Raw genomic sequence first — 24,656 nt, 5'->3', positions numbered from 1 at the left:
ATTCTCCCCGTTCTCAGCGCCCCCCCGCCCCGGTCGCTTTCTCGCTGTGTCCCCCCCAACTTTATCACTGTCCCTCCCTCTTTCTTTGTCGCTGTGTCCCCCCCACACACACACCTCGGGATGTCGTTGTCCCCCCCCGTGTCCCCCCCCCGGGGACGGGAAGCGGCTCCGAGTGCGCGGAAACCGGGGCGGATCCTTCCTCGGGAAGAAGAACGAGGGGTCCCCAGAGGCTCTTAGACCCCCCCCGACCCCTCCATTTTGTGGGGGACACCCCCCCCTCACCCCCACCCCCGCTATGAAACCCCCGGGGGCGATGGGGACTCTCTTGAGGGCTCTGGGGCGCAACGAGACGGTACGGGGGGGGGGGGGTTGGGGGGGTCCTGAGGGGGGGGAAGGTCTGGGGGTGGACTTGGGGGGGTCTCAGAGTGGGGGGAGTCATGGAGGGGAAGGTTTGGGGGGTCTTTGGGGGTCTGGGGGGGGATTGGGGAGGGGGGTCCTGGGTGGGGGAAGGTGGTCTGGGGGGGGGGTTTTGGGGGGGACTTTGGGGGTCCTGGAGGGGTGGGTGAGGTCTGGGGGGGTCTTTCGGGGGGACCTGGGGGGTCTCGGTGTGGGGGGGAATCATGGGGGGAAGGCTTGGGGGGTTCTTTGGGGGTCTGGGGGGGTCATGGGGGGGTCTTTGGAGGGGTCGGAATGTCTGGGGGGGTCTTTGGGGAGGACTTGGGGGGGTCCCGGTGTGGGGGGAGTCATGAAGGGGAAGGTTTGGGGGGGTCTTTGGGGGTCTGGGGGGGGATTGGGGGGGTCCTGGGGGGGGGAAGGTGGTCTGGAGGGGTTTTTTGGGGGGGGACCTGGGGGGGACTTTGGGGGTCCTGGAGGTCTGGGGGGGGGGACACACAGTCATGGAGGAGAAGGTTTGGGGGTCCTTGGAGGTCCCAGGTGGGGGGATTTGGGGGGTCCTAAGGGGGGGAGGAAGGTCTGGGGGAGTCTTTGGGGGGTCCTGACGGAGGGGGGGGGGAAGTCTGGGGGAGTCTTTGGGGGGGACTTGGGGGTGTCTCAGTGTGGGGGGAGTCATGGAGGGGAAGATTTGGGAGGTCTTTGGGGGGTCCTAGGGGTGTGTGAGAGGTCTGGGGGGTTCTTTTTGGGGGGATCCGGGGGGGCAGTCATAGAGGGGAAGGTTTGGGGGGTCTTTGGGGGTCTGAGGGGGGTCTGGGAGGGGTATTGGAGGGGTCCTGGGGGGGGGGGGGGGGAAGGTCTGGGGGGGTCTTTGGGGGGGATTTGAGGGAGTCCTGGGAGGGGGGAGTCATGGAGGGGAAGGTTTGGGGGTCTGGGGGGGTGTGTGAGGTCTGGGGGGGTCCCATTCTCTGCCCCCCCCCTCCCGTGCCCCCCCCCCATTGTATCCTTTTTCCCACGCCCCCCCCCCCCCTCGGCCGTGGGAAAACGCTGATCCCATCGGGGGGGGGAGGAAGGCCCCCCCCATCCCTTCATCCCATTTCCTGCACTGAGACACGAACTGAGGGGGGGGATATGGGGGGATATGGGGATATTGGGGATATGGGGCATATGAGGATATGGGGATATGGGGGATATGGGGGATATGGGGGGATATGGGGGTGATCCCCCCTCATCCCTCTCTGCCCCCCCCACAGCCCCCCCCGCCCCACAGCTTCCGAGAGAAGGGGTTCCGCAGGGGGGGGCTCTGCGCCGCTTGTGGGGACCCCCTCGGCCCTCAGGGCCTCATCTGCAGAGGTGAACCCCCAAAAACCACCCACCCCCGCCACGGGACCCCCCCCGAGTGTGGGGACCCCATGAAGTGGGGGGGGGGGGGCAGATATGGGGGTGTTGGAGGGTTTGGGGGGTCCTGGAGGGGGGGGGGGGCAGATATGGGGGGGCTGAGGGGGGGTTGGAGGGGAGATGGAGGATTTGGGGGGGTCTATGGGGGGGTGTAGATATGTGGGGGCTGAGGGGGGGGTCAGAGGAGATGGGCATTGGGGGGGTTACTGGGGATACTGGTGGTTTGAACTAGTTTTGGGGGGATTGGGGGGGTCCTCATGCCCTGTGCCCCCCCCCGCAGTTTGTAAGCTCACCAGCCACAAGCGCTGCGAGGCCAAGGTAAGGTGGGGGGGACCCCCAAAGACCCCCCCAGACCTCACCCCCCCCCATATGCCTCTATGGGGCGGGGAGGGGGTCTGGGGTCCATCTATGGGGCTGACGTCCCTCTATGGGGTTCATCTATGGGGCGGGGGTCCATCTATGGGGTCCATCTATGGGGCGGGGATCCCTCTATGGGGTTCATCTATGGGGCTGGAGTCCATCTATGGGGCAGGGATCCCCCTATGGGGTTCATCTATGGGGCTGGGGTCCATCTATGGGGCGGGGGTCCCTCTAGGGGGTTCTTCTATGGGGCTGAGGTCCATCTATGGGACAGGGATTCCTCTATGGGGTTCATCTATGGGGCTGAGGTTCATCTATGGGGCAGGGGTCCCTCTAGGGGGTTCTTCTATGGGGCTGAGGTGCATCTATGGGGCAGGGATTCCTCTATGGGGTTCATCTATGGGGCTGAGGTTCATCTATGGGGCGGGGGTCCCTCTATGGGGCGGGGGTCCCTCTATGGGGTTCATCCATGGGGCTGAGGTCCATCTATGGGGTTACTCTATGGGTCTGGGGTCCATCTATGGGGTTCCTCTATGGGGCTCCTCTATGGGGCAGAGGTCCCTCTCTGGGGTCTCTGTGGGGTGGGGGTCCTTCTGTGGGTCCCGCTATGGGGCAGAGGTGACCCCCCTTTTCCAGGTGCCCCCGTGCCAGGCGCTGCCCCCCCCCGACATGGTGAGTGACCCCCAAAAACCGCCCCCAAGAGGGGAAACTGAGGCCGAACCCCCCACCTCCTGCCCCATAGCGGGCCCGGCACGACCCCCCCCCCGCCCCATAGCGCCCCATAGCGCTCTCTGCCCCACAGAGGAGGAACACGACCCCCGCGCGGCGCAGCGACCACACAGTGAGACCCCCAAATCCCCATCGCCCCCCAACTCCTCCATTGCCCCCCAACTCCCCCCATTTCCCCCCAACTCCCCCTATCGCCCCCCAACTCCCCCCTTGCCCCCAACTCCCCCCTTGCCCCCCAACTCCCTCCATTGCCCCCCAACTCCCCCATCGCCCCTCAACTCCCCACTGCCCCCCAACTCCCCCCATTGCCCCCCAACTCCCCCATCACCCCCCAACTCCCCACTGCCCCCCAACTCCCCCCATTGCCCCCCAACTCCCCCATCACCCCTCAACTCCCCACTGCCCCCCAACTCCCCCATCACCCCCCAACTCCCCACTGCCCCCCAACTCCCCCCATTGCCCCCCAACTCCCTCCATTGCCCCCCAACTCCCCCATCGCCCCCAACTCCCCACTGCCCCCCAACTCCCCCCATTGCCCCCCAACTCCCCCCATTGTCCCCCAACTTAGGGGTCCACCAAGTCCCTCAATGGCTCTCGGCAGCGCAGCACTCTGCCCAGGTTTGGGGGTACAGGGGGGTTTGGGGGTACAGGGGGAATTTGGGGGGGACGGGGGGGGTTTGGGGGATCTAGAGGGGTGACAGGGGGGTTTTGGGGGGCTGTGGGGGAGGACCTCAGGTTTTGGGGTCCCCTGGACTCAGGATTTGGGGTCCTCGTCCCTCAGGTTTTGGGGTCTCCAGGGTTGGTGTTTTTGGGAGTCCCCGTGGCTCAGGTTTTGGGGTCCCCGTGGCTCCGGGTTTTGGAGTCTCCAGGATTCAGGGTTTGGGGTCTCCAGGGTTGGGGATTTTTGGGGTCCCCATGGCTCAGTGTTTAGGGTCCCCATGGCTCAGGTTTTGGGGTTCCCGTGGCTCAGGTTTTGGGGTCCCCGTGGCTCAGAGTTTAGGGTCCCCATGGCTCAGGTTTTGGGGTTCCCGTGGCTCAGGTTTTGGGGTCCCCGTGGCTCAGAGTTTTGGGGTCTCCAGGATTCAGGTTTTGGGGTCTCCGGGGTTGGGTTTTTTGGGGCTCCCCGTGGCTCCGGGTTTTGGGGTCTCCAGGATTCACGGTTTGGGGTCTCCAGGGTTGGGGTTTTTTGGGGTCCCCGTGGCTCAGGGTTTTGGGGTTCCCATGGCTCCAGTTTTGGGGTCCCCGTGGCTCAGGGTTTTGGGGTTCCCATGGCTCAGGTTTCGGGATCCCATGGTTCTGTGTTTTTCGGGGTCCCTGTGGCTCAGGTTTTGGGGTCCCCATGGTTCTGGGTTTTTCGGGGTCCCCGTGGCTCAGGTTTTGAGGTCTCCATGGTTCTGGTTTTTTTGGGGTCCCCATGGCTCAGGTTTTGGGGTCCCTGTGGCTCAGGTTTCGGGGTCCCCATGGTTCTGGGTTTTGGGGTTCCCATGGTTCTGGGTTTTCCGGGGACCCCGTGGCTCAGGTTTTGGGGTCCCCATGGCTCCGGGTTTTGGGGTCCCCATGGTTCTGGGTTTTTCGGGGTCCCCGTGGCTCAGGTTTTGGGGTCCCCATGGTTCTGGGTTTTTTGGGGTCCCTGTGGCTCAGGTTTCGGGGTCTCCATGGTTCTGGGTTTTGGGGTCCCCATGGTTCTGGGTTTCAGGGTCCCCATGGCTCAGGTTTTGGGGTCCCCATGGTTCTGGGTTTTTCGGGGTCCCCGTGGCTCAGGTTTTGGGGTCTCCATGGTTCTGGGTTTTTCGGGGTCCCCGTGGCTCAGGTTTTGAGGTCCCTGTGGCTCAGGTTTTGGGGTCCCCATGGTTCTGGGTTTTTTGGGGTCCCCGTGGCTCAGGTTTTGAGGTCTCCATGGTTCTGGGTTTTTTGGGGTCCCCATGGCTCAGGTTTTGGGGTCCCTGTGGCTCAGGTTTCGGGGGTCCCCATGGTTCTGGGTTTTTTGGGGACCCCGTGGCTCAGGTTTTGGGGTCCCCATGGCTCCGGGTTTTGGGGTCCCCATGGTTCTGGGTTTTTTGGGGTCCCTGTGGCTCAGGTTTTGGGGTCTCCGTGTCTCTGGGTTTCGGGGTCCCCATGGCTCTGGGTTTTTTGGGGTCCCCGAGGCTCAAGTTTTGGGGTCCCTGAGGCTCAGGTTTCGGGGTCCCCCTGGCGCAGGACCCTCAGCCTTGAGCAGGTGTTGGAGCGCGACTTCCCCTTCGACCTCACGTACGTGACGGAGCGAATCATCTGCCTCCGCTTCCCTCCCGCCCTCGATGAACCCCGGTACCGGCGGCACCTGCGCGAGGTGGCCGCCATGATGGCCTCCCGCCACCGCGACCACTACATGGTGGGGACACAGCACCGGGGGGGGGGGATGGAGGGCAGGAGGGACCAGGATGAGGTCATGGGGTCAACATGGGGTCAGTGGGGGTCAACATGGAGTCATGTGGACCAAATTGGGGTCATGGGGCCAACATGGGGTCAATGGGGTCAACATGGGGTCAATGGGGTCAACATGGAGTCATGTGGACCAAATTGGGGTCATGGGGCCAACATGGGGTCAATGGGGTCAACATGGAGTCAATGGGGATCAATACAGGGTCAATGGGGATCAACATGGGGTCAATAGGGATCAACATGGGGTCAATGGGGATCAACATGAGGTCATGGGAGTCAACATGGGGTCAATGGGAGTCAATATGGAGTCATGGGGTCAACATGGGGTCAATGGGGATCAACATGGGGTCAATGGGAATGAAGACGGGGTCATGGGGACCAACTTGGGGTCATGGGGTCAACATGGGGTCAATGGGGACCAACACAGGGTTAATGGGAGTCAACATGGGGTCATGGGGTCAATGGGGACCAACATGGGGTCATGGGGTCAACATGGGGTCATCATGAGGTTATCATGGGGTCATGGAGACCAACACGGGGTTCCCCTCCCCCCCACTCACCTTTAACCCCCCAAGCTGGGGCTGTGCCTCAGTTTCCCCTCTGGCTCTCTCACCCCCCAACAGATCTTTAACCTCTCTGAGAAGCGTCGGGACATTGTTCGCCTGAACCCCAAGGTGTGAAGGGGGGGTCCCCAGATTTTGGGGGGGTCCCCATGGTTTTGGGGGTGTCCCCAGGGTTTTGGGGGTTGTCCCCATGGTTTGGGGGTGTCCCCATGGTTTTGGGGGTGTCCTCAGGGTTTGGGGGTTGTCCCCAGGGTTTTGGGGGTTGTCCCCCTGGTTTCGGGGTGTCCCCCTGTTTTGGGGGATGTCCCCAGGATTTGGGGGGGTCCTCAAGGTTTGGGGGGGCTCCCACGGTTTTGGGGGGGTCCCAGGGCTTGGGGGGGTTCCCAGAGCTGGGGGGAATCCCCAGGTTTGGGGGTGTCCCCAGGGTTTTGGGGGTGCTCTCAGGATTTGGGGGTGTTCCCATGGTTTGGGGGTGCTCCCAGGGGTTTGGGGGTGCTCCCAGGGTTTTGGGGTGCTCCCAGGGTTTTGGGGTGTCCCTTGGGGTGACGGTTCCCCCCGCAGGTGCAGGAGTTCGCGTGGCCCGACCTGCACGCACCCCCCCTGGACAAACTCTGCTCCATCTGCAAAGCCCTCGAGGGGTGGCTGAGGGGACACCCTCAAAATGTGGCTGTGCTGCACTGCAAGGTTGGGGGGCACCGGGGGGGTATAGGGGCTATAGGGGTCATAGGGAGCCATAGGGGGGCTATAGGGGGGTTTTGGGGGGCTATGGGGGTCATAGGGAGCCATGGGGGGGCTATCGGGGGGTTATGGGGGGCTATAGGGGTCATAGGGAGCCATGGGGGGGCTATAGGGGGGTTATGGGGGGCTATAGGGGTCATGGGGAGCCATGGGGGGGCTATAGGGGGGTTAGGGGGGGCTATAGGGGTCATGGGGAGCCATGGGGGGGGCTATGGGGGGGCTATGGGGGGCTATAGGGGTCATAGGGAGCCATGGGGGGGTTATGGGGGGCTATAGGGATCATAGGGAGCCATAGGGGGGGGCTGTGGGGGGGGCTATGGGGGGTTAATGGGGGGTCTGGGGGTTATTGGGGGGTATTGGGGGGTCTGGGGGGGTTATGGGGGGCTATGGGGGGTCGGGGGGGTTATGGGGGCTACGAGGGGTTAATGGGGGGTCTGGGGGTATTGGGGGACTATGGGGGGTCGGGGGGGATTATGGGGGCTATGAGGGGTTAATGGGGGGTCTGGGGAGTATTGGGGGGCTATGGGGGAGCTGCAGGGGTAATGGGGGCTATGGGGGTCTGGGAGGATTAAAGGGGGCTATGGGGGGGCTGAGGGGGTATTGGCGGGCTATGGGGGGCTGAGGGGGATTAATGGGGGCTATGGGGGGGACTGGGGGGGTATTGGGGGGCTATGGGGGGCTGAGGGGGTATTGGGGGGCTATGGGGGTCCCTGACGCCCCCCCCCCCCCCCCCCCCGGGCAGCAAAGGCAAGACGGGGGTCATCGTGGCAGCGTATATGCACTACAGCAACGTGTGTGCCAGGTGGGGGGGGGTACTGGGAGGGACTGGGAGGGACTGGGAAAGGGGGGGGCAGGGATGGGGGGGCACAGAGGGGTATGGGGGGGTTATGGGGGCGTTGAGGGGGGAGGGAGTCAAAGGGGGGGGCGAGAAGCAGAGAGGATGGAGGGGATCTGGGGGGGCATAATGTGGGACTGGGGGGGTATGGTGGGTCATGGGGGGTGTGGGGGGCACAGGGGGGTATGGGGGGGCACAGTGGGTTATGGGGGGGTTATGGGGAGCACAGGGGGGTAATGGGGGGCACAGGAGGGTATGGGAGGGCACAGGGGGGTATGAGGGGCACGGGGGGGTAATGGGGGGCACAGGGGGAATGGGGGGCACAGGGGGGTAATGGGCGTATAGGGGGTCACAAGGGGGTATGGGGTGTCATGGAGAGTATGGAGGGCACAGGGGTGTAATGGGGGGCACAGGGGGGTATGGGGGGCACAGGGGGGTAATGGGGAGCACAGGGTGGTATGGGGAGCACAGGGGGGTATGGGGGGCACAGGGAGATATGGGGGGCACAGGGGGAATGGGGAGCACAGGGTGGTAATGGGGGGCACAGGGGGGTATGGGGGGCACAGGGGGGTAATGGGGGGCACAGGGGGTAATGGGGGGCACAGGGGGAATGGGGGGCACAGGGGGGGAATGGGGAGCACAGGGGGGTATGGGGGGCACAGGGGTAATGGGGGGCACAGGGGGGTAATGGGGAGCACAGGGGGGTATGGGGGGCACAGGGGTAATGGGGGGCACAGGGGGGTATGGGGGGCACAGGGGGAATGGGGGGTCATGGTGGGTATGGGGGATCATGAGGAGCACAGGGGGGTTATGGGGGTATGGGGGGTCAGAGGGGAGAATAGGGGGTCATGGGGTCATGGGGGTGTGGGGGGGCACAGGGGGGTATGGGGGGGTCATGGGGGGTATGGGGGTGTCATGGGGGTGTGGGGGGGTCATGGGGGTCTAGGGGGACACAGGGAGGTATGGGGGGGTCATGGGGGGTATGGGGGTCATGAGGGGCATGGGGGGCACGGGGGGGGTATGGGGGGGTTATGGGGGCATAGGGGGGGTAATGGGGGTATAGGGGGGCACAGGGGGGTATGGGGGGGTATGGGGGGTCCCAGGGGTGGGTGGGGGGCACATGGGGGGTCCCTGATGTCCCCCCCCCCAGTGCTGAGCAGGCGCTGAGCACTCTGAGCATGAGGAAATTCTGTGAGGAGAAGGTGACACTGCAGCCATCGCAGAGGAGGTGGGGGGAAAGGGGGGGCTGGGGGGGAGTTGGGGGGCACGGGGGGGTTTCGGGGGGCTGGGGTGGGAGTTGGGGGGCAGAGGGGGCAGGGGGAGTTTTGGGAGGCTGGGGGGGAGTTGGGGGTATGGGGGTATGGGGTTTGGGGGCTGGATGGGGGAGTTGGGGGGCGGAGGGGGGCAGTGGGTTTTGGGGGGCTGGATGGGGGAGTTGGGGGGCAGAGGGGGGAATTGGGGGGCAGAGGGGGGCAGTGGGTTTTGGGGGGCTGGATGGGGGAGTTGGGGGCAGAGGGGGCAGTGGGTTTTGGGGGGCTGGATGGGGAGTTGGGGGGCAGAGGAGGGCAGTGGGTTTTGGGGGGCTGGATGGGGAGTTGGGGGGCAGAGGGGGGGCAGTGGGTTTTGGGGGCTGGATGGGGAGTTGGGTGGCAGAGGAGGGGTAGTGGGTTTTGGGGGTCTGGATGGGGGAGTTGGGGGGCAGAGGGGGGGCAGTGGGTTTTGGGGGGCTGGATGGGGGAGTTGGGGGAAAGGGGGGATGGGTTTTGGGGGTCTGTGGATATTGGGGTGTGTGTGTGGCGGTGCTCTGGGTTTTGGGGTGCAGTAGTGCTGCCCCCCCCCTCCTCAGGTACATCTCCAGTCTGGGGGGGCTCTTGGGGGGCTCCATCCGGATGAACAGCAGTCCCCTCTTCCTGCACCACGTCCTGCTGCCCCCCCTGCCCGCCTTCCACCCCGGGCACGGTCAGTGACCCCCCCCGGGGCACCCCAAAAACCAACCCCCCCCCCCCACCCCCATTCCAACCCCCCCCCATTCCCACCTCTCACCCCATCTCCCCCATTTCCCCCCATCTTCCCCATCTCACCCCCCCAAAACCCACTGCCCCCCCAGCCAGCCCCCCAACCTCCCCCTTGCCCCCCAACTCCCCCATTCAGCCCCCAAACCCCCCCCTTGCCCCTCAACTCCCTCATCCAGCCACCCAAACCCCTCCCTTGCCCCCCAACTCCCCCATCCAGCCCCCCAAAACCCCCCTTCCCCCCCAACTCCCCCATCCAGCCCCCCAAAACCCACCCTTGCCCCCCAACTCCCTCATCCAGCCCCCCAAAACCCCCCCTTGCCCCCCAACTCCCCCACCCCAGCCCCCCCAAAACCCCCCCTTGCCCCCCCCACTCCCCCATCCAGCCCCCCAAACCCCCCCTTGCCCCCCAACTCCCCCACCCCAGCCCCCCATTTCTCTCCATTCCAGACCCCCCCATGCCCTGTCCCCCCCGACTCCTGCCCCCCTATTTCTCCACCTCACCCCCCCCCATTCCCTCCCCCCAATCACCCCCCATTTTCCCCCATCCCACCCCCCATTCCCGCCCCCATTCCCTGCCCCCCCCCCAGCCCCCCCAAACCTCTCTGCCCCCCCCAGATTTTCAGCCTTTCCTGAAGATCTATCAGTCGCTGCAGCTCGTCTACACTTCGGGGGTCTAGTGAGTGCCCCTCCCAAAAAAGGGGGGGTCCCGCCCCCCCCAGCCCCCCTTCTCTTCTCCTGCCCCCCCCCCAGGCATCACCCCTCAAATTCTGCATCTGGGGGGGGGGCAGTGCCCCCCCCAAACCCTCACCCCCCTCCTTTGTGCCTGGGGTGGGATTCTGCACCCCAACCCTCACTGCCCCCCCCCTTTCTGTCCCCCCATCCCCAGCAGCACCCCCGAACCCCAAAGCCTCTGTATCACCCTGGAGCCCGCGCTGCTGCTCAAGGGGGACGTGATGGTGAGGGGGGGGCAAAAGGGGGGGGCAAGGGGTGCAAAGGGGGGGTTAAGGGGTGCAAAGAGGGGGTTTAAGGGGTGCAAAGGTTTGGGGGTGCAAGGGTGTGTGTGTGCAAGGGGTGCCAAGGTATGGGGGTGCATATATGGGGGTGCAAAGGTTTGGGGGTCATGGGGTTTGGGGGGTCATAGGGGTTTGGGGGGGCTGAGGGGGCTTGGGGGGGGTCATGGGATTTGGGGGTGCATATATAGGGGTGCCGAGGTTTGGGGGTGCAGGTGGGAGGGGTGCCGAGGTTTGGGGGTGCATGTGGGAGGGGTGCAAAGGTTTGGGGGTGCAGGTGGAAGGGGTGCCGAGGTTTTGGGGTGCATCTAGGAGGGGTGCAAAGGTTTGGGGGTGCATGTGGGAGGGGTGCCGAGGTTTGGGGGTGCAGGTGGGAGGGGTGCCGAGGTTTGGGGGTGCATAAACAGGGGTGCAGAGGTTTGGGGGTGCATGTGGGAGGGGTGCTGAGGTTTGGGGGTGCATCTAGGAGGGGTGCCGAGGTTTGGGGGTGCATATACGGGGGTGCTGAGGTTTGGGGGTGCAGGTGGGAGGGGTGCCGAGGTTTGGGGTGCATATACAGGGGTGCAAAGGTTTGGGGATCATGGGGTTTGGGGGGTCATAGGGGTTTGGAGGGGTTTGGGGGTGATGGGGTTTGAGGGGGCTGAGGGGGCTTGGGGGGGTCATGGGGTTTGGGGGTGCATATATAGGGGTGTCGAGGTTTTGGGGTGCAGGTGCCCACGTGCTTTGCAGGTGAAGTGCTACCAGCGGCGCGGGGGGGGCCGCGAGGGGCTGTTCCGGCTGCAGTTCCACACGTGCACTCTGCGCGGCGCTCGACTCGAGCTGCGCAAGGACGAGCTCGATGGGGCCTGGGCAGGTGGGGGGGCACCGCCTCTGGGGGGGCCACGGGGCGTTGGGGGGGGGGGGGCGTGGGGAATTGGGGGGGTCATAGGGGTTAGGGGGGTCATGGGGTTTGGGGGGCTTGGGGGGGGCCATGGGGTCTGGGGGGTCATGAGGATTTGGGAGGTTTGGGGGTGATGGAGTTTGGGGGGGTCATAGGGTGTTGGGGGGTTATAGGGGTTTGGGGAGTCATGGGGGTTTGGGTGGGCCATGGGGGTTTGGGGGGGTTGTGGGGGTTGGGGAGGTCATAGGGGTTTGGGGGAGCCATGGGGGTTTGGGGGTGATGGGGTTTGGGGGGGCCATGGGGATTTGGGGGGGTCGTGGGGAATTGAGGGGGTCATGGGGGTTGGGGAGGTCATAGGGGTTTGAAGGGGGCCATGGGGGTTTGGGGGGTTTGGGGGTGATGGGGCTTGGGGGGTCATGGGGAGTTGGGAGGTTTTGGGGTGATTGGGGTTTGAGGGTGATGGCGTTTGGGGGGGTCATGGGGAGTTGGGGGGTTTGGGGGGGTCATGATGAGTTGGGGGGTCATGGGGGTTTGGGGGTGATGGGGGTTTGGGGGGGTCATGGGGAGTTGGGGGGTCATGGGGAGTTGGGGGGGTCATGGGGGTTTGGGAGACTCAGAGGGGTCATGAGGGGGTTTTGGGGTGATGGGGTTTGTGGGGAGTTGGGGGGTCATGGGGGAGTTGGGGGGTTTGGGGGTGATGGGGGTTTGGGGGTTTGGGGGGGCCATGGGGAGTTGGGGGGGTATGGAAGGGGGGCTCTGGGGGGGTCCCCCATGCCCGGGGTGTGGGGGTGTGACAGAATGAGTTTTTGGGGTGCTCAGTCCCCCCTAACCCCATGCCCCCCCCCCCCCCCCAGACGATCGCTTCCCCCCCGACGCCAGCGTTGAACTCGTCTTCTCTTCGGGCCCCGAGAAGATCCAAGGTTTGAGGGGGGCACCTTTTTTTTTTGGGGGGGGGGGGGGGGGCGGAAATTGGTCCCCCACTTCACCCCTCTCCCCCCTCCCCCAAGGGTGGACCCCCCCCCGCAGCCCCCCCAGTGTCGATTACAGTGTGGGGGACCCCGACTTACGCCGCGGCTCCTACGAGGGCTTCAACCTGCGCCACCAGGACAGCCTCGAGGGTAAGGGGGGGATGGGGGGCACCCCAATTTCGGGACACCCCCCCCCAAGGGCATAGGGAACCCCCCAAGGCAGGAAGACACCCCCAAAGGGCATAGGGACCCCCACAAGGGCACAAAGGACCCCCCCCCCCCAGAGCATAGGGACCCCCCCGCAAGGGCATAGGGACCCCCACTTTGCCCCCCCCCCCCCTCCGGGGACCCCCACTTTGGGGACACCCGGCCCCCCTAACCTCCAAGAGCCACGGAGGGGGGTGGGTGCCCCCACTTCAGAGGGGGTCCCCGGGGGGGGGATCTAGGGGGTTCGGGGGGGGGGGGGGTCCTAGGGGGTCTCGGGGTACGCAGGGGGAGGTCCAAGGGGTGCGGGGGGGGGGTCCATAAGGGTTTGGGGGGGTCCAGGGGGTGCGGGGGGGGGTACAAGAGGGTTTGGGGGGTGGGGGCAAAGGTTTGGGGGGGTCTAGGGGGTGCATGGGGGGGTACAAGGGGGTTCGGGGGGTTCCCAGGGGGTTTAGGGGGGTCTTAGGGAATTCAGGGGGGGGACCCAGGGGGTTTCGGGGGGTTCAAGGGGTGAATGGGGGGGTCTCAGAGGATTTGGGGGGTCTCGGGGGGTTCAGGGGGTGCATAGGGGGCTCTCAGGGGGTTCGGGGGGTGTCTCAGAGGGTTTGGGGGGGCCCTCAGGGGGTTCAGGGGGCTCTCAAGGGGTTCGGGGGGTGTCTCAGAGGGTTTGGGGGGGCTCTCAGGGGGTTCAGGGGGTCTCAGAGGGTTTGGGGAGGCTCTCAGGGGTTCGGGGGTGTCTCAGAGGGTTTGGGGGGGCTCTCAGGGGGTTCAGGGGGCTCTCAGGGGGTTCGGGGAGTCTCAGAGAGTTTGGGGTGTCTCAGAGGGTTTGGGGGGGCTGTCAGGGGGTTCGGGGGGGTCTCAGAGGGGTCGGGGTGTCTCAGAGGGTTTGGGGGTGTCTCAGGGGGTTTGGGGGGCTCTCAGGGGGTTCAGGGGTGTCTCAGAGGGTTTGGGGGGGCTCTCAGGTGGTTAGGAGGGATCTCAGAGGGTTCAGGGGGCTCTCAGAGGGTTCGGGGGTGTCTCAGAGGGTTTGGGGGGGGCCCTCAGGGGGTTCAGAGGGCTCTCAGGGGGTTTGGGGGGGCTCTCAGAGGGTTCGAGGGTGTCTCAGAGGATTCGGGGGGTCCCGGAGGGGGTGTCTGTGTATGGGGGTGTCTCGGGGTGCATCTCCCATGGTGACCCCCCCCCCCCGCCCCCCCAGATGTGTCGCACACTCGGGGACCCCTGGACGGCAGCCCCTATGCGCGGGTGCAGAAGCCGCTGCCCCCCAAAACTCCCGGGGGGGACTCCGGGACACCCCCCGACCCCGAGGGGCCCCCCCGACGCCCCCCCCCAACCCCAGCGGAGCAGCAGGAGCTGGAGAGGCTGTTGGGGGGCTGCGGGGGGGGCGAGCACCCTGAAACCCACCCAGCCCAGGGGGGCACCCCAACAGCCCATGGGAGCGCCTTAATATCCTCGGAGGGCACCCCAATATCCTATGGGGGTAGCCTGGGGCCCTACTGCACCTCAACATCCCATGGGGGCACCCCAAAACCATATGGAGGCACCCCAAAATACTATGAGGGCACCCCAGTATCCCATGGGGGCACCCCAATATCCCATGGGAGCACCCCAACAGCCTGTGGGGCCGCAGCGCCCTATGGCACCCCAATATCCCATGGGAGCACCCCAATATCCGTTGGGAGCACCCCGTCAGCCTATGGGGCCGCAGCACCCTATGGCACCCCAATATCCCATGGGAGCACCCCAGTATCCCACAGCACTCCACCGACCCATGGGAGCACCCCAATATCCTCTGAGGGTACCCCAAAACTCCATGGGAGCAGCCTGACATCCTATGGGGCCACAGCACTCTATGGCACCCCAAAACCCTATGAGGGCACCCCAGCATCCCATGGGAGCACCCCGATATCCTATGAGGGCACCCCAATATCCCACGGGACCCCAACATCTCGCAGCACTCCAGCACCCCACGAGAGCCCCTCCCCGTATGGCACCCCAACATCCCAGGGGTCCCCAGTGTCCCACGGGAGCACAGCACCCTATGGGGGCACCCCAACATCCCAGGGTACCCCAGAACCCTATGGAACCCCAATATCCCACGGGTCCCCCATATCCCACGGCGCCACCCCGACATCCCAGGGCACCCCAGAACCCTATGGCACCCCAACATCCTACGGGGCCCTGACGTCGTATGACACCCCAGCGCCCTATGGGACCCCAATATCTTATGGGACCCCAATATTCCATGAGACCCCAATATCCCATGAGACCCCAACATCTCATGGGACCCCAATATCTTATGGGACCCCAACACCCTATGGAACCCCAACCTCCCAGAAGACCCCAATATCCCATGGGACCCCAATATCTTGTGGGACCCCAACACTCCATGGGACCCCAACACTCCATGGGACCCCAACACCCCATAGCCCCCCAACTTCCCATGGCACCCCAATATCCCATGGGACTCCAACACCCCATGGCCCCCCAACACCCCATAGCCCCCCAACCTCCCATGGCACCCCAATATCTTATGGGACCCCAACGCCCCAGAGCCCCCCAATATCCCACGGGACCCCAACCCCCCACAGCCCCCCAACCTCCCATGGCACCCCAATATCCCATGGGACCCCCCCTCCCCCCCATAGTCCCCCAACTCCTCTGTCCCTCCCCCCCCTCCTGCTCCGCCGGGGCAGCCTGACCCCCCGTTTTTTGGGGGGCGAGAAGCGGGGGCTGCAGCGCTCTCTTTCCGAGGGCCCCCCCCGCTGTGGCTACGGACGCCCCGCGGGTGGCTACCAACTGCTGGGGGACCTGCCTCCCCCCCTGCCCCTGCCAGGACTGCCAGGGGCCCCCCACGATTTATGGGGTGCACAGAGAGCAAGGGGGGGACACACAGGACTGGGGGGGTCCCCCTCGCCTCCTGCCCCCCCGCTCGCCCCCCGCTTGCCCCCACTGCGGCCACCCTGGGTTCAGCTTGGGGTGGGGACCCCCCCGGGACCACCACTGCGGCAAAGTGGGCTACCAGCACCCCCAGATGGAGGAACCCCAGGGACCCCCAGGTGAGGGGCTAGTGGGGGGCTAGTGGCCATGGGGGGGGGGGGGTCGGGGGGGGCTTCTTTGGGGGCTAATGGGGCTTCTTTGGGGCTAATGGGGCTCATTGGGGGGGCTAATGGGGCTTCTTTGGGGCTAATGGTGCTCATTGGGGGCTAATGGGGCTCGTTGAGGGCTACTGGAGCTTCTTTGGGGCTAATGGGGCTTCTTTGGGGCTAATGGGGCTCATTGGGGCTAATGGGGCTCGTTGGGGGCTAATGGGGCTCATTGGGGGCTAATGGGGCTCGTTGGGGGCTAGTGGAGCTTCTTTGGCGCTAATGGGGCTCATTGGGGCTAATGGGGCTTGTTGGGGGCTAATGGGGCTCATTTGGGCTAATGAGGCTCATTGGGGGCTAATGAGGCTCATTGGGGGCTAATGGGGCTCGTTGGGGGCTAGTGGAGCTTCTTTGGGGCTAATGGGGCTCGTTGAAGGCTAATGGGTCTTGTTGGGGGCTAATGGAGATTCTTGGGGGCTAATGGGGCTCGTGGGGGCTAGTAGACCTTGCCGGGGGCTAATGGAGCTCGGTGGGGGCTACTGGGGCTCGATGGGGGCTACTGGGGCTTATTGGGGGCTAATGGGGCTTATGGGGGGCTAATGGGGCTCATTACGGCTAATGGGGCTCATTGGGGCTAATGGGGCTTCTTGGGGGCAAGTGGGGCTTATTGGGGGCTAATAGGGCTCCTTGGGGGCTAATGTGGCTTATTGGAGGCTAATGGGGCTTGTTGGGGGCTACTGGGCCACCCTGGTGGCTAGTAGGGCTCGTTGGGGACTAATGGGCCTTGTTGGGGGCTAATGGGGCTTCTTTGGGGCTAGTGGGCCTTGTTAGGGGCTAGTGGGGATTTTTAGGGGTCTAATGGGTCTTGTTGGGGGCTAATGGGCCCTGTTGAGGGCTAATAGGGCTTATTGGGGGCTAATGGGGCTTATTGGGGGTAGTGAGACTCGTTGGGGGCTAATGGGCCTTGTTGTGGGCTAGTAGGGCTCGTTGGGGGCTAATGGGGCTTCTTTGGGGCTAATGGGCCTTGTTGGGTGCTAATGAGCTCGTTGGGGCCTAATGGGTATTGTTGGGGGCTAATAGGTCTTGTTGGGGGCTAATGGGTCTTATTGGGGGCTAGTAGGCCTTGCTGGGGGCTAGTGAGGCTCGTTGAGGGTTAATGGGGCTTATTGGGGGCTAATGGGGCTCAGTGGGGGGCTAGTGGGGCTTTTTGGGGGGCTAATGAGGCTTCTTTGGGGGCTAGTAGGCCTTGCTGGGGGCCAATTGGGCTCATTGAGGGCTAATAGGGCTTGTTGGGGGCTACTGGGCCTTGCTGGGGGCTAGTGGGGCTTGTTGGGGGGTAGTAGAGCTTATTGGGGGCTAATGGGGCTTGTTGGGGAGCTAGTGGGGCTTTTGGGGGGGGCTAATGGGGCTTCTTTGGGGGCTAATAGGCCTTGTTGGGGGCTAGTGGGGCTCATTTAGGGCTACTGGGGCTTGTTGGGGGCTACTGGGCCTTGTTGGGGCTTTTTGTGGGGCTTTTTGTGGGGCTTTTTGTGGGGCTTTTTGTGGGGCTTTTTGTGGGGCTAGTAGGCCTTGCTGGGGGCTAGTGAGGCTCGTTGGGGGCTAATGGGGCTTACTGGGGGCTAATGGGGCTTGTTGGGAGGCTACTGGGGCTTTTTGGGGGGGCTAATGGGATTTCTTTGGGGCAAGTAGGCCTTGCTGGGGGCTAATGGAGCTCATTGGGGACTACTGGGCCTTGATGGGGGCTGGTGGGGCTTCTTTGGGGCTAGTGGGGCTCGTTGGGGGCTAATGGGGCTCGTTGGGGGCCGATGGGCCTTGTTTGGGGGTTTCTGGGTCTTGTTGGGGGCTACTGGGCCTTGCTGGGGGCTAGTGGGGCTTCTTTTGGGGCTAGTGAGGCTTGTTAGGGGCTAGTAGAGTTTATTGGGGGCTAATGGGGCTCGTAGGGGGCTAATGGGGTTCCTTTGGGGTCTACTGGGCCTTGTTGGGGCTAGTAGAGCTCATTGGGGGCTAATGAGTCTTGTTGGGGGGCTAGTGGGTCTTTTGGGGGGGTAATGGGGCTTCTTTGGGGGGTAGTAGGCCTTGCTGGGGGCTAGTGAGGCTTGTTGGGGGCTAATGGGGTTTGTTGGGGGTTAATGGGGCTCATTGGGACTAATGAGGCTCGTTGGGGGCTACTGGGGCTTATTGGGGACTACTGGGGCTTCTTTGGGGCTAATGGGGCTCATTGGGGGCTAATGGGCCCTGTTGGGGGCTAATGGGGCTTCTTTGGGGCTAATGGGGCTCAATGGGACTCACTGGGGGCTAATGGGCCCTGTTGGGGGCTACTGGAGCTTCTTTGGGGCTAATGGGGCTCGTTGGGGGCTACTGGATCTTGCTGAGGGCTAGTGGCCACGTGGGGGGGGGCTTTGGTGGCCACAAAAGGCCTCTTTGTGGGGTGCTGAGCGCGGTGTGTCCCCCCCCAGAGCGGAGGAGCCCGGGGCAGGGGGGGCCCTGGATCGGGACCCCCGAAACGCCCCCCTCGCCGCAGCCCCCCCTGCCCGAGAAGAGGCTCCCACCGGCACCGGGGGGGCCCCGAGAGCCCGCGTCGCCCCCCCCGAGCCTCGTCTGCACCCCCAAACCCAGCCTGGGGGGCACCCAGGGGTGCCAGGACCCCCCCAAAATCAACCTGGGGGGCACCCATGGGTTCCAAGACCCTCCTGATTCCAACCTGGGGGGCACCCAGGGGTACCAAGACCCCCCAGATTCCAACCAGGGGGGCACCCATGGGTTCCAAGACTCCCCCAAAATCAACCTGGGGGGCACCCATGGGTATCAAGAGCCTCCCAAAATCAACCTGGGGAGCACCCATGGGTATCAAGACGCCCCCAAAATCAATCTGGGGGGCACCCATGGGTATCAAGAGCCCCCCGATTCCAACCTGGGGGGCACCCATGGGTATCAAGACGCCCCCAAAATCAACCTCGGGGGCACCCATGGGTATCAAGACCCCCCCGATTCCAAACTGGGGGGCACCCATGGGTATCAAGAGCCCCCCAAAATCAATCTGGGGGGCACCCATGGGTACCAAGAGCCCCCTGATTCCAAACTGGGAGGCACCCATGGGTATCAAGAGCCCCCCAAAATCAATCTGGGGCGCACCCATGGGTACCAAGACCCCCCCGATTCCAAACTGGGGGGCACCCATGGGTATCAAGACCCCCCCAAAATCAATCTGGGGGGCACCCATGGGTATCAAGACCCCCCCGATTCCAAACTGGGGGGCACCCATGGGTATCAAGACGCCCCCAAAATCAACCTCGGGGGCACCCATGGTTATCAAGACCCCCCCAAACCCAGCCTGGGGGGCACCCATGGATATCAAGACCCCCCCAAACCCAACTTGGGGGGCACCCATGGGTGCCAGGACCCCCCTGAACCCGGTGTCACCTTCGTGCAGGCGACATCCAAGTTCTGGTACAAACCCGCGTTGTCTCGGGACCAAGGTATGGAGTTTGGGGGGGGAGGGAATTGGGGGGACCCCCCCTCCCTGATATTTGGGGCACCCACTGTGGGGGTGACGGTGGGTGCCCCCCCCCCCAGCCGTGGCCCTGCTGAAGGCGCAGCCCCCTGGTTCCTTCCTCGTGCGCCACAGTCGCTCCTTCCCGGGAGCCTTCGGACTCGCCATGAAAGTGGCCACTGTGCCCCCCCGCTGCCAGAGCCCCCCCCGGGGTATGGACACCCCAAAAAACCCCAGAATCATCCCACCCAAAATCTTATAACCCCCACCTTGCACCCCAAAACATCCTGCACAAACCCCACCCCGAACTCTAAAACACGGCATCAATGCCTATTGCACCCGAAAAGCCGACAATCCCCCTGCACCCTAAAACCCAGCACCATCTCCCCCCCCCACCATGGAGCCGCCCCAAAACCCTGTAAGCCCCCTCCCAAAACCTGGCACTACCCCTTTCCCCATGGAACCCCCAAAAGCCTGCACCCCATAGAGCCCCCTCAGCACCCTATAGAGCCCCCCTGCACCCCACATCCCCCTGCACCCCATAGAGCCCCCTCAGCACCCCACATCCCCCTGCACCCCATAGAGCACCCCAGCCTCCTCCTACCCCATAGATTTCCCCCCCTCCCCCGGCAGATTTTGGGGTGCCCAGCGGGCTCTGCTGTGCACCCCATCCTCCAGGACTGGGTTGGGGGGCACCCCTGGGTGCTGAGCTGCCCCCCAACCTCCCAGGGGACCCCCAGGAGCAGCTGGTGCGGCATTTTCTCATCGAGACGGGACCCCGCGGAGTCAAGATCAGGGGGTGCCCCGAGGAACCCCACTTTGGTGAGGGGGGGTGGGCTCTATGTGGGTCCCTATGGGTCTCTATGGGTTGCTAAGGGGTCTCTATGGGTCGCTAAGGGGTCTCTATGGGTCTCTATGGGTCCCTCTGGGTCTCTATGGATTTCTGGGGTCCCTATGGGTCCCTATGGGTCTCTGGGGTCGCTATGGGTCTCTGTGCGTCCCTATGGGTCCTTATGGGTCTCTGGGGTCCCTATGGGTCTCTATGGATCTCTGGGGTCCCTATGGGTCTCTATGGGTCCCTATGGGTCTCTATGGATCTCTGGGGTCCCTATGGGTACCTATGGGTCTCTGGGGTCCCTGTGGTCTCTATGGGTCCTTATGGTCCCTATGGGTCTCTACAGGGCGCTGTGGGTCTCTATGGGTCTCTGGGGTCCCTATGGGTCTCTACGGGGTGCTGTGGGTCTCTATGGGTCCCTATGGGTGTCTGGGGTCCCTGTGGTCGCTATGGGTCTCTATAGGTCCTTATGGTCCCTATGGGTCTCTACAGGGTGCTGTGGGTCCCTATGGGTCGCTATGGGTCTCTATGGGTCGCTATGGGTCGCTGTGGGTCTCTATGGGTCCCTATGGGTCTCTGGGGTCCCTATGGTCGCTATGGGTCGCTGTGGGTCTCTGTGGGTCGCTATGGGTCGCTACGGGTCGCTGCCCCACAGGCAGCCTCCCTGCGCTGGTGCTGCAGCACTCCCGCACCCCCCTGTCTCTGCCCTGTGCTCTGCGCCTCCCCCACAAAGGTGGGTGCCCCCCCAAAAAAAAACCTGGGGTGACCCCCCCCGAATCCCCCCCTTTGCCCTGACCCCCCAAATTGCCCCCCCCGACCCCCCAATATGGACACAGCCTGTGCCCCCCCAACTTGTCTCTCCCCCCCAACAGCCCCCATGTGCCCCCCCAGATCCCTATATGACCCCCCAAGACCTCATGGTACACCCCCATATGCCCCTCCCCATGTGCCCCCCCCCCCGACTTCATGTTGCCCCCCCAGACCCCTATATGGCCCCCCAAGACCTCATATTACACCCCCATATTCCCCCCCCCCAAGCCCTCATGTGCCTCCCCCGACCCCTATATGGCCCCCCCAGACCCCATGTGGCCCCTCCAAGACCACGGTACACCCCCATGTACCCCCCCAGCCCTCATGTGCCCCCCCCGATCTCATGTTGCCCCCCCAGACCCCTATATGGCCCCCCAAGACCTCGTGTTACACCCCCCTATGGCCCCCCCACCCCCATGTGCCCCCCCAGCCCCTTATATGGCCCCCCCAGCCCCCATATGGCCCCCCCAGACCCCATGTGCCCCCCCCCGGCCCTCATGTGCCCCCCCCCCCCCCCCAAGCTCCAGGGGTCTCGCTACCCCCCTCCTTGTCCGTCCCCCCCAGTCCCGGGGGGGGTGGGGAGGGGGGTGTTGATTTCGGGGGTCCCGTCAGGAACCCCCCCCCCAATTTGTGCCCCCCTGTCCCTCCCCCAGACCCACTGGAGGACCCCCCCGAGGTGCCCCCCCCCGCCAACATCAGCACCGCGGCCGATCTGCTGCGCCAGGGGGCAGGTGGGGGGGGCACCAGTATGGGGGGGGTACTGGGAATTGGGGGGGGGCACCAGTATGGGGGGGGCACTGGGATTGGGGGGGGCACCAGTATGGTGGGGAGAATGGGATGGGGGGGGTACTGGGAATTGGGGGGGCACCAGTATGGGGGGGTACTGGGAATTGAGGGGGGGCACAAGAATGGGGGGGGAATGGGATTGGGGGGGGCACCAGTATGGGGGGGGCACTGGGATTGGGGGAGGGGGCACTGGGATTGGGGGGGGGGGCCACCAGTATGGGGGGGGAATGGGATTGGGGGGGCACGGGGGGGGGGGGCACCAGTATGTGGGGGGCACTGGGATTGGGGGAGGGGGCACTGGGATTGGGGGGGGGGGCCACCAGTATGGGGGGGGAATGGGATTGGGGGGGCACGAGTATGGGGGGGTACTGGGATTGGGGGGGGCACCAGCATGGGGGGAAAATGGGATGGGGGGCACTTGGATTGGGGGGGCACGAGTATGGGTGGTACTGGGATTGGGGGGGGCACCAGCATGGGGGGGGCACTGGGATTGGGAGTTTGGGGGTGTCAGGTAGGGTCTGGGAGGGGGGGTCTGGGGGGTACATATCTCAGTTTGGGGGGGTCTGGGGGTTACATATCTCAGTTTGCGGGGGTCTGGGGGGACATATCTCAATTTGGGGGGGACATATCTCAGTTTGGGGGTCTGGGGGGGTATATCTCAGTTTGGGGGGGGTCACCCCCATTTTGGGGGGGCCATAGCTGACCTGCCCCCCCCCCCCCAGCGTGCCGTGTGCTGTTTTTGGGTTCGGCGGAGACGGAGTCGCTGACGGGGCCGCAGGCGGTGGCCAAAGCGGGGGGGGCAATTTTAGAAGAGGGGGGTCCAGGATTTGGGGGACCCCCCCGAGCGCCCCCCTGTACCGTCCACTTCAAGGTGTCTGCGCAGGGCATCACTCTCACCGACAGCCAACGCAGGTGGGACCCCCCCAAAAACACCCATATCCCCCCCGTGACCCCCCCAAAACCCCATATCCCCCCATGAACCCCCCCAAAACCCCATATCCCCTCTGCGACCGCCCCAAAACCCATATCCCCCCATGAACCCCCCCAGAAAAACCCATATCCCCCCTGCGACCCCCCCCAAAAAAAACCCACAGCCCCCTCCCCCAGCATTGCCCCCCCCCCCCCAACCCGACAGCCCCCCCTCATAATTGCCCCCCCCAACATCTGGGGGGACCTTAACTGCCCCCCCCCATCACCCCCATAGCAACACTTTTTTTTTTTGGGGGGGGGCAAACCCCCAATTCCCCCCCCCCCCCCCATTTTGCCATCCATGGGGGGGGGGGGCGCAACGCCCATTCCTTCACCTGGAAAGGCCCCCCCGGGAAATGAGGGGGGTCCTCACCCCCCCTGTGCCCCCCCCAGGGTGTTCTTCCGCCGCCATTACCCTGTGAGCAGCATCACCCACTGCGGGGGAGACCCCCAGGGGCGAAGGTGGGGCGGGGGGGGGCACGGGGAGGGGGGGGCACTGGGTGGGGGGGGGGGGTGGCGAGTATGGGGGGGGACCAGTATGGGGATGGGGGGGAGGAATGGGATGGGGGGGGGACCAGTTTGGGGGGGGCACTGGGATTGGGAGGCACCAGTATGTTGGGAGGGGGGGGCACCAGTTTGGGGGGGGGCACTGGGATTGGGAGGCACCAGTATGTTGGGGGGGGGGGCACCAGTTTGGGGGACACTGGGATTGGGGGGGCACCAGTTGGGGGGGGGGAGTGGGATTGGAGGCACCAGTATGGGGGCGGGGCACCAGTTTGGGGGGCACTGGGATTGGGAGGCACCAGCATGGGGGGGGCCACTGGGATTTTGGGGGGGGGGGGGGCACTGGGATTGGGAGTCACCAGTGTGTGTCTGGGGGTGATTATGGGATGGCGGCGGTGGGGGGTCACAGAGGCTCTCACAATGGGGGGGGGGGGGCACAACCTATTTCCCCCCCCCTTTCCCTCCCCCCCCCCTTTTTTGGCCCCCCCCCCTCAGGTGGACGAACGCTGACGGCAGCACTTCCAAGTGAGTGACCCCAATGAGAAGGAGGGGAACACACACACGACCCCCCCCCCCCCTCCCAATCCTGACCCCCCCCTTTCCCCCCCCCCCCCAAAACTTTAGGATCTTCGGGTTCGTGGCCAAGCGCGGGGGGGGCTCCGGGGGGGGCAATATCTGCCACCTCTTTGCCGAACTGGACCCGGAGCAGCCGGCGAGCGCCATCGTCACCTTTGTCACCAAAGTCCTTTTGGGGACCCAACGCAAGTGAAGAGGTTTGGGGGGGACTCCCCCCCCCCCCTTTTCCATAGATTTTTTTTGGGGGGGGGCACAGAGGGGAAAAAAAAACCACCACCAAAGTCTATTTTTGTGTAAAAAAAAGAATTGATATGAGCTTTAAGCAGATATTTCTTAATATATAGATATTGGGGGGGGGCACTGAGATTTGGGGGGGCACAGCTGTAAAGGGGGGGCATAGAGATGGGGGGCACAGAGATGTAAAAGGGGGGACACTGAGCTTTTTGGGGGGGCACAGAGCTGTAAAGGGGGGGCACAGAGCTTTGGGGGGGGGGCACAGAGATTGGGGGCACAGCTGTAAGGGGGGGCAATGAGCTTTTGGGGGGGCCACAGAGCTTTGGGGGGGCACAGTTGTAAGAGGGAGCACTGAGCTTTTGGGGGGGCACAGCTGTAAGGGGGGGCAATGAGCTTTTGGGGGGGCCACAGAGCTTTGGGGGGGCACAGAGATATGGGGGGGCACAGTTGTAAAAGGGAGCACTGAGCTTTTGGGGGGGCACAGAGATGTAAAGGGGGGGCACTGAGCTTTGGGGGGGTCACAGCCCCCCCTCTTTGTGCAAATGCCAACAGATAAACCCAAACTGTCTCTTAGTCTCCTTCTTTTTTTTTGGGGGGGGGGAACAAAGTGGTCCCCTTAAATTATGGTCTGGGGGGGTGTTGGGGGGGATGTTCAAGGTAACCCCAGATCATGATGGGGGGGTGGGGGGTGGGTTTGGACCACCCCACTTTAGGTGTTTTGGAGATGTGGGGGGGCACAGACCCCCATTCTAGTATGGGGGGGGGGGTTCAGACCCCCAATCCCAGTATTGCGGGGGGAGGAATTACATTCATAATTTGGGGGGGGGGGAACCTTGATCCCCCCCATACATGGAGGGGAGT

General features: G+C 64.5%; 1 protein-coding gene across 12 annotated transcripts; it reads left to right on the top strand.

Annotated features, from left to right (window-relative positions):
• Window positions 1-256: 256 nt before the first annotated feature.
• Window positions 257-23,867, top strand: TNS2 (tensin 2). Of its 12 annotated transcripts, XM_054051560.1 has the most exons (26): window positions 257-352; window positions 1,644-1,743; window positions 2,069-2,106; window positions 2,785-2,820; window positions 2,951-2,989; window positions 3,446-3,495; window positions 5,074-5,245; window positions 5,919-5,969; window positions 6,420-6,543; window positions 7,335-7,398; window positions 8,582-8,659; window positions 9,278-9,390; window positions 10,062-10,122; window positions 10,333-10,402; window positions 11,186-11,309; window positions 12,191-12,256; window positions 12,344-12,454; window positions 18,048-19,067; window positions 19,165-19,293; window positions 19,760-19,903; window positions 20,572-20,649; window positions 21,380-21,457; window positions 22,235-22,424; window positions 22,875-22,943; window positions 23,481-23,510; window positions 23,610-23,867. In XM_054051560.1, exons 1-26 carry the CDS (start codon window positions 296-298, stop codon window positions 23,752-23,754), a joined length of 3,237 nt encoding a protein of 1,078 aa, XP_053907535.1. In that variant the 5' UTR covers window positions 257-295; the 3' UTR covers window positions 23,755-23,867. The 12 variants fall into 12 exon arrangements, with proteins under 12 accessions (XP_053907535.1, XP_053907537.1, XP_053907538.1 ...); XM_054051562.1 differs by lacking the exon at window positions 2,951-2,989; XM_054051563.1 differs by lacking the exons at window positions 1,644-1,743; window positions 2,951-2,989 and having other exon boundaries at window positions 322-352.
• The last annotated feature ends 789 nt before the right edge of the window (window positions 23,868-24,656 follow it).

This window comes from Cuculus canorus, chromosome 29 (genome assembly GCF_017976375.1).
Source record: "Cuculus canorus isolate bCucCan1 chromosome 29, bCucCan1.pri, whole genome shotgun sequence".
NCBI classification, from domain to species: domain Eukaryota; kingdom Metazoa; phylum Chordata; class Aves; order Cuculiformes; family Cuculidae; genus Cuculus; species Cuculus canorus.
Note: the sequence above shows the minus strand (reverse complement) of the source record. Positions and strands in the feature narration are given on the sequence as shown.

Excerpts from the sequence above, each read along its gene's own strand:
- TNS2 (XM_054051553.1), top strand. The coding sequence starts at position 4,292 with ATGGCTCAGGTTTTGGGGTCCCTGTGGCTCAGGTTTCGGGGTCCCCAT. Across the intron at positions 8,660-9,277 it reads CTGCAGCCATCGCAGAGGAG|GTACATCTCCAGTCTGGGGG; the intron begins GTGGGGGGAAAG and ends CCCCCTCCTCAG. Across the intron at positions 12,455-18,047 it reads CCACCAGGACAGCCTCGAGG|AGCGGAGGAGCCCGGGGCAG; the intron begins GTAAGGGGGGGA and ends GTCCCCCCCCAG.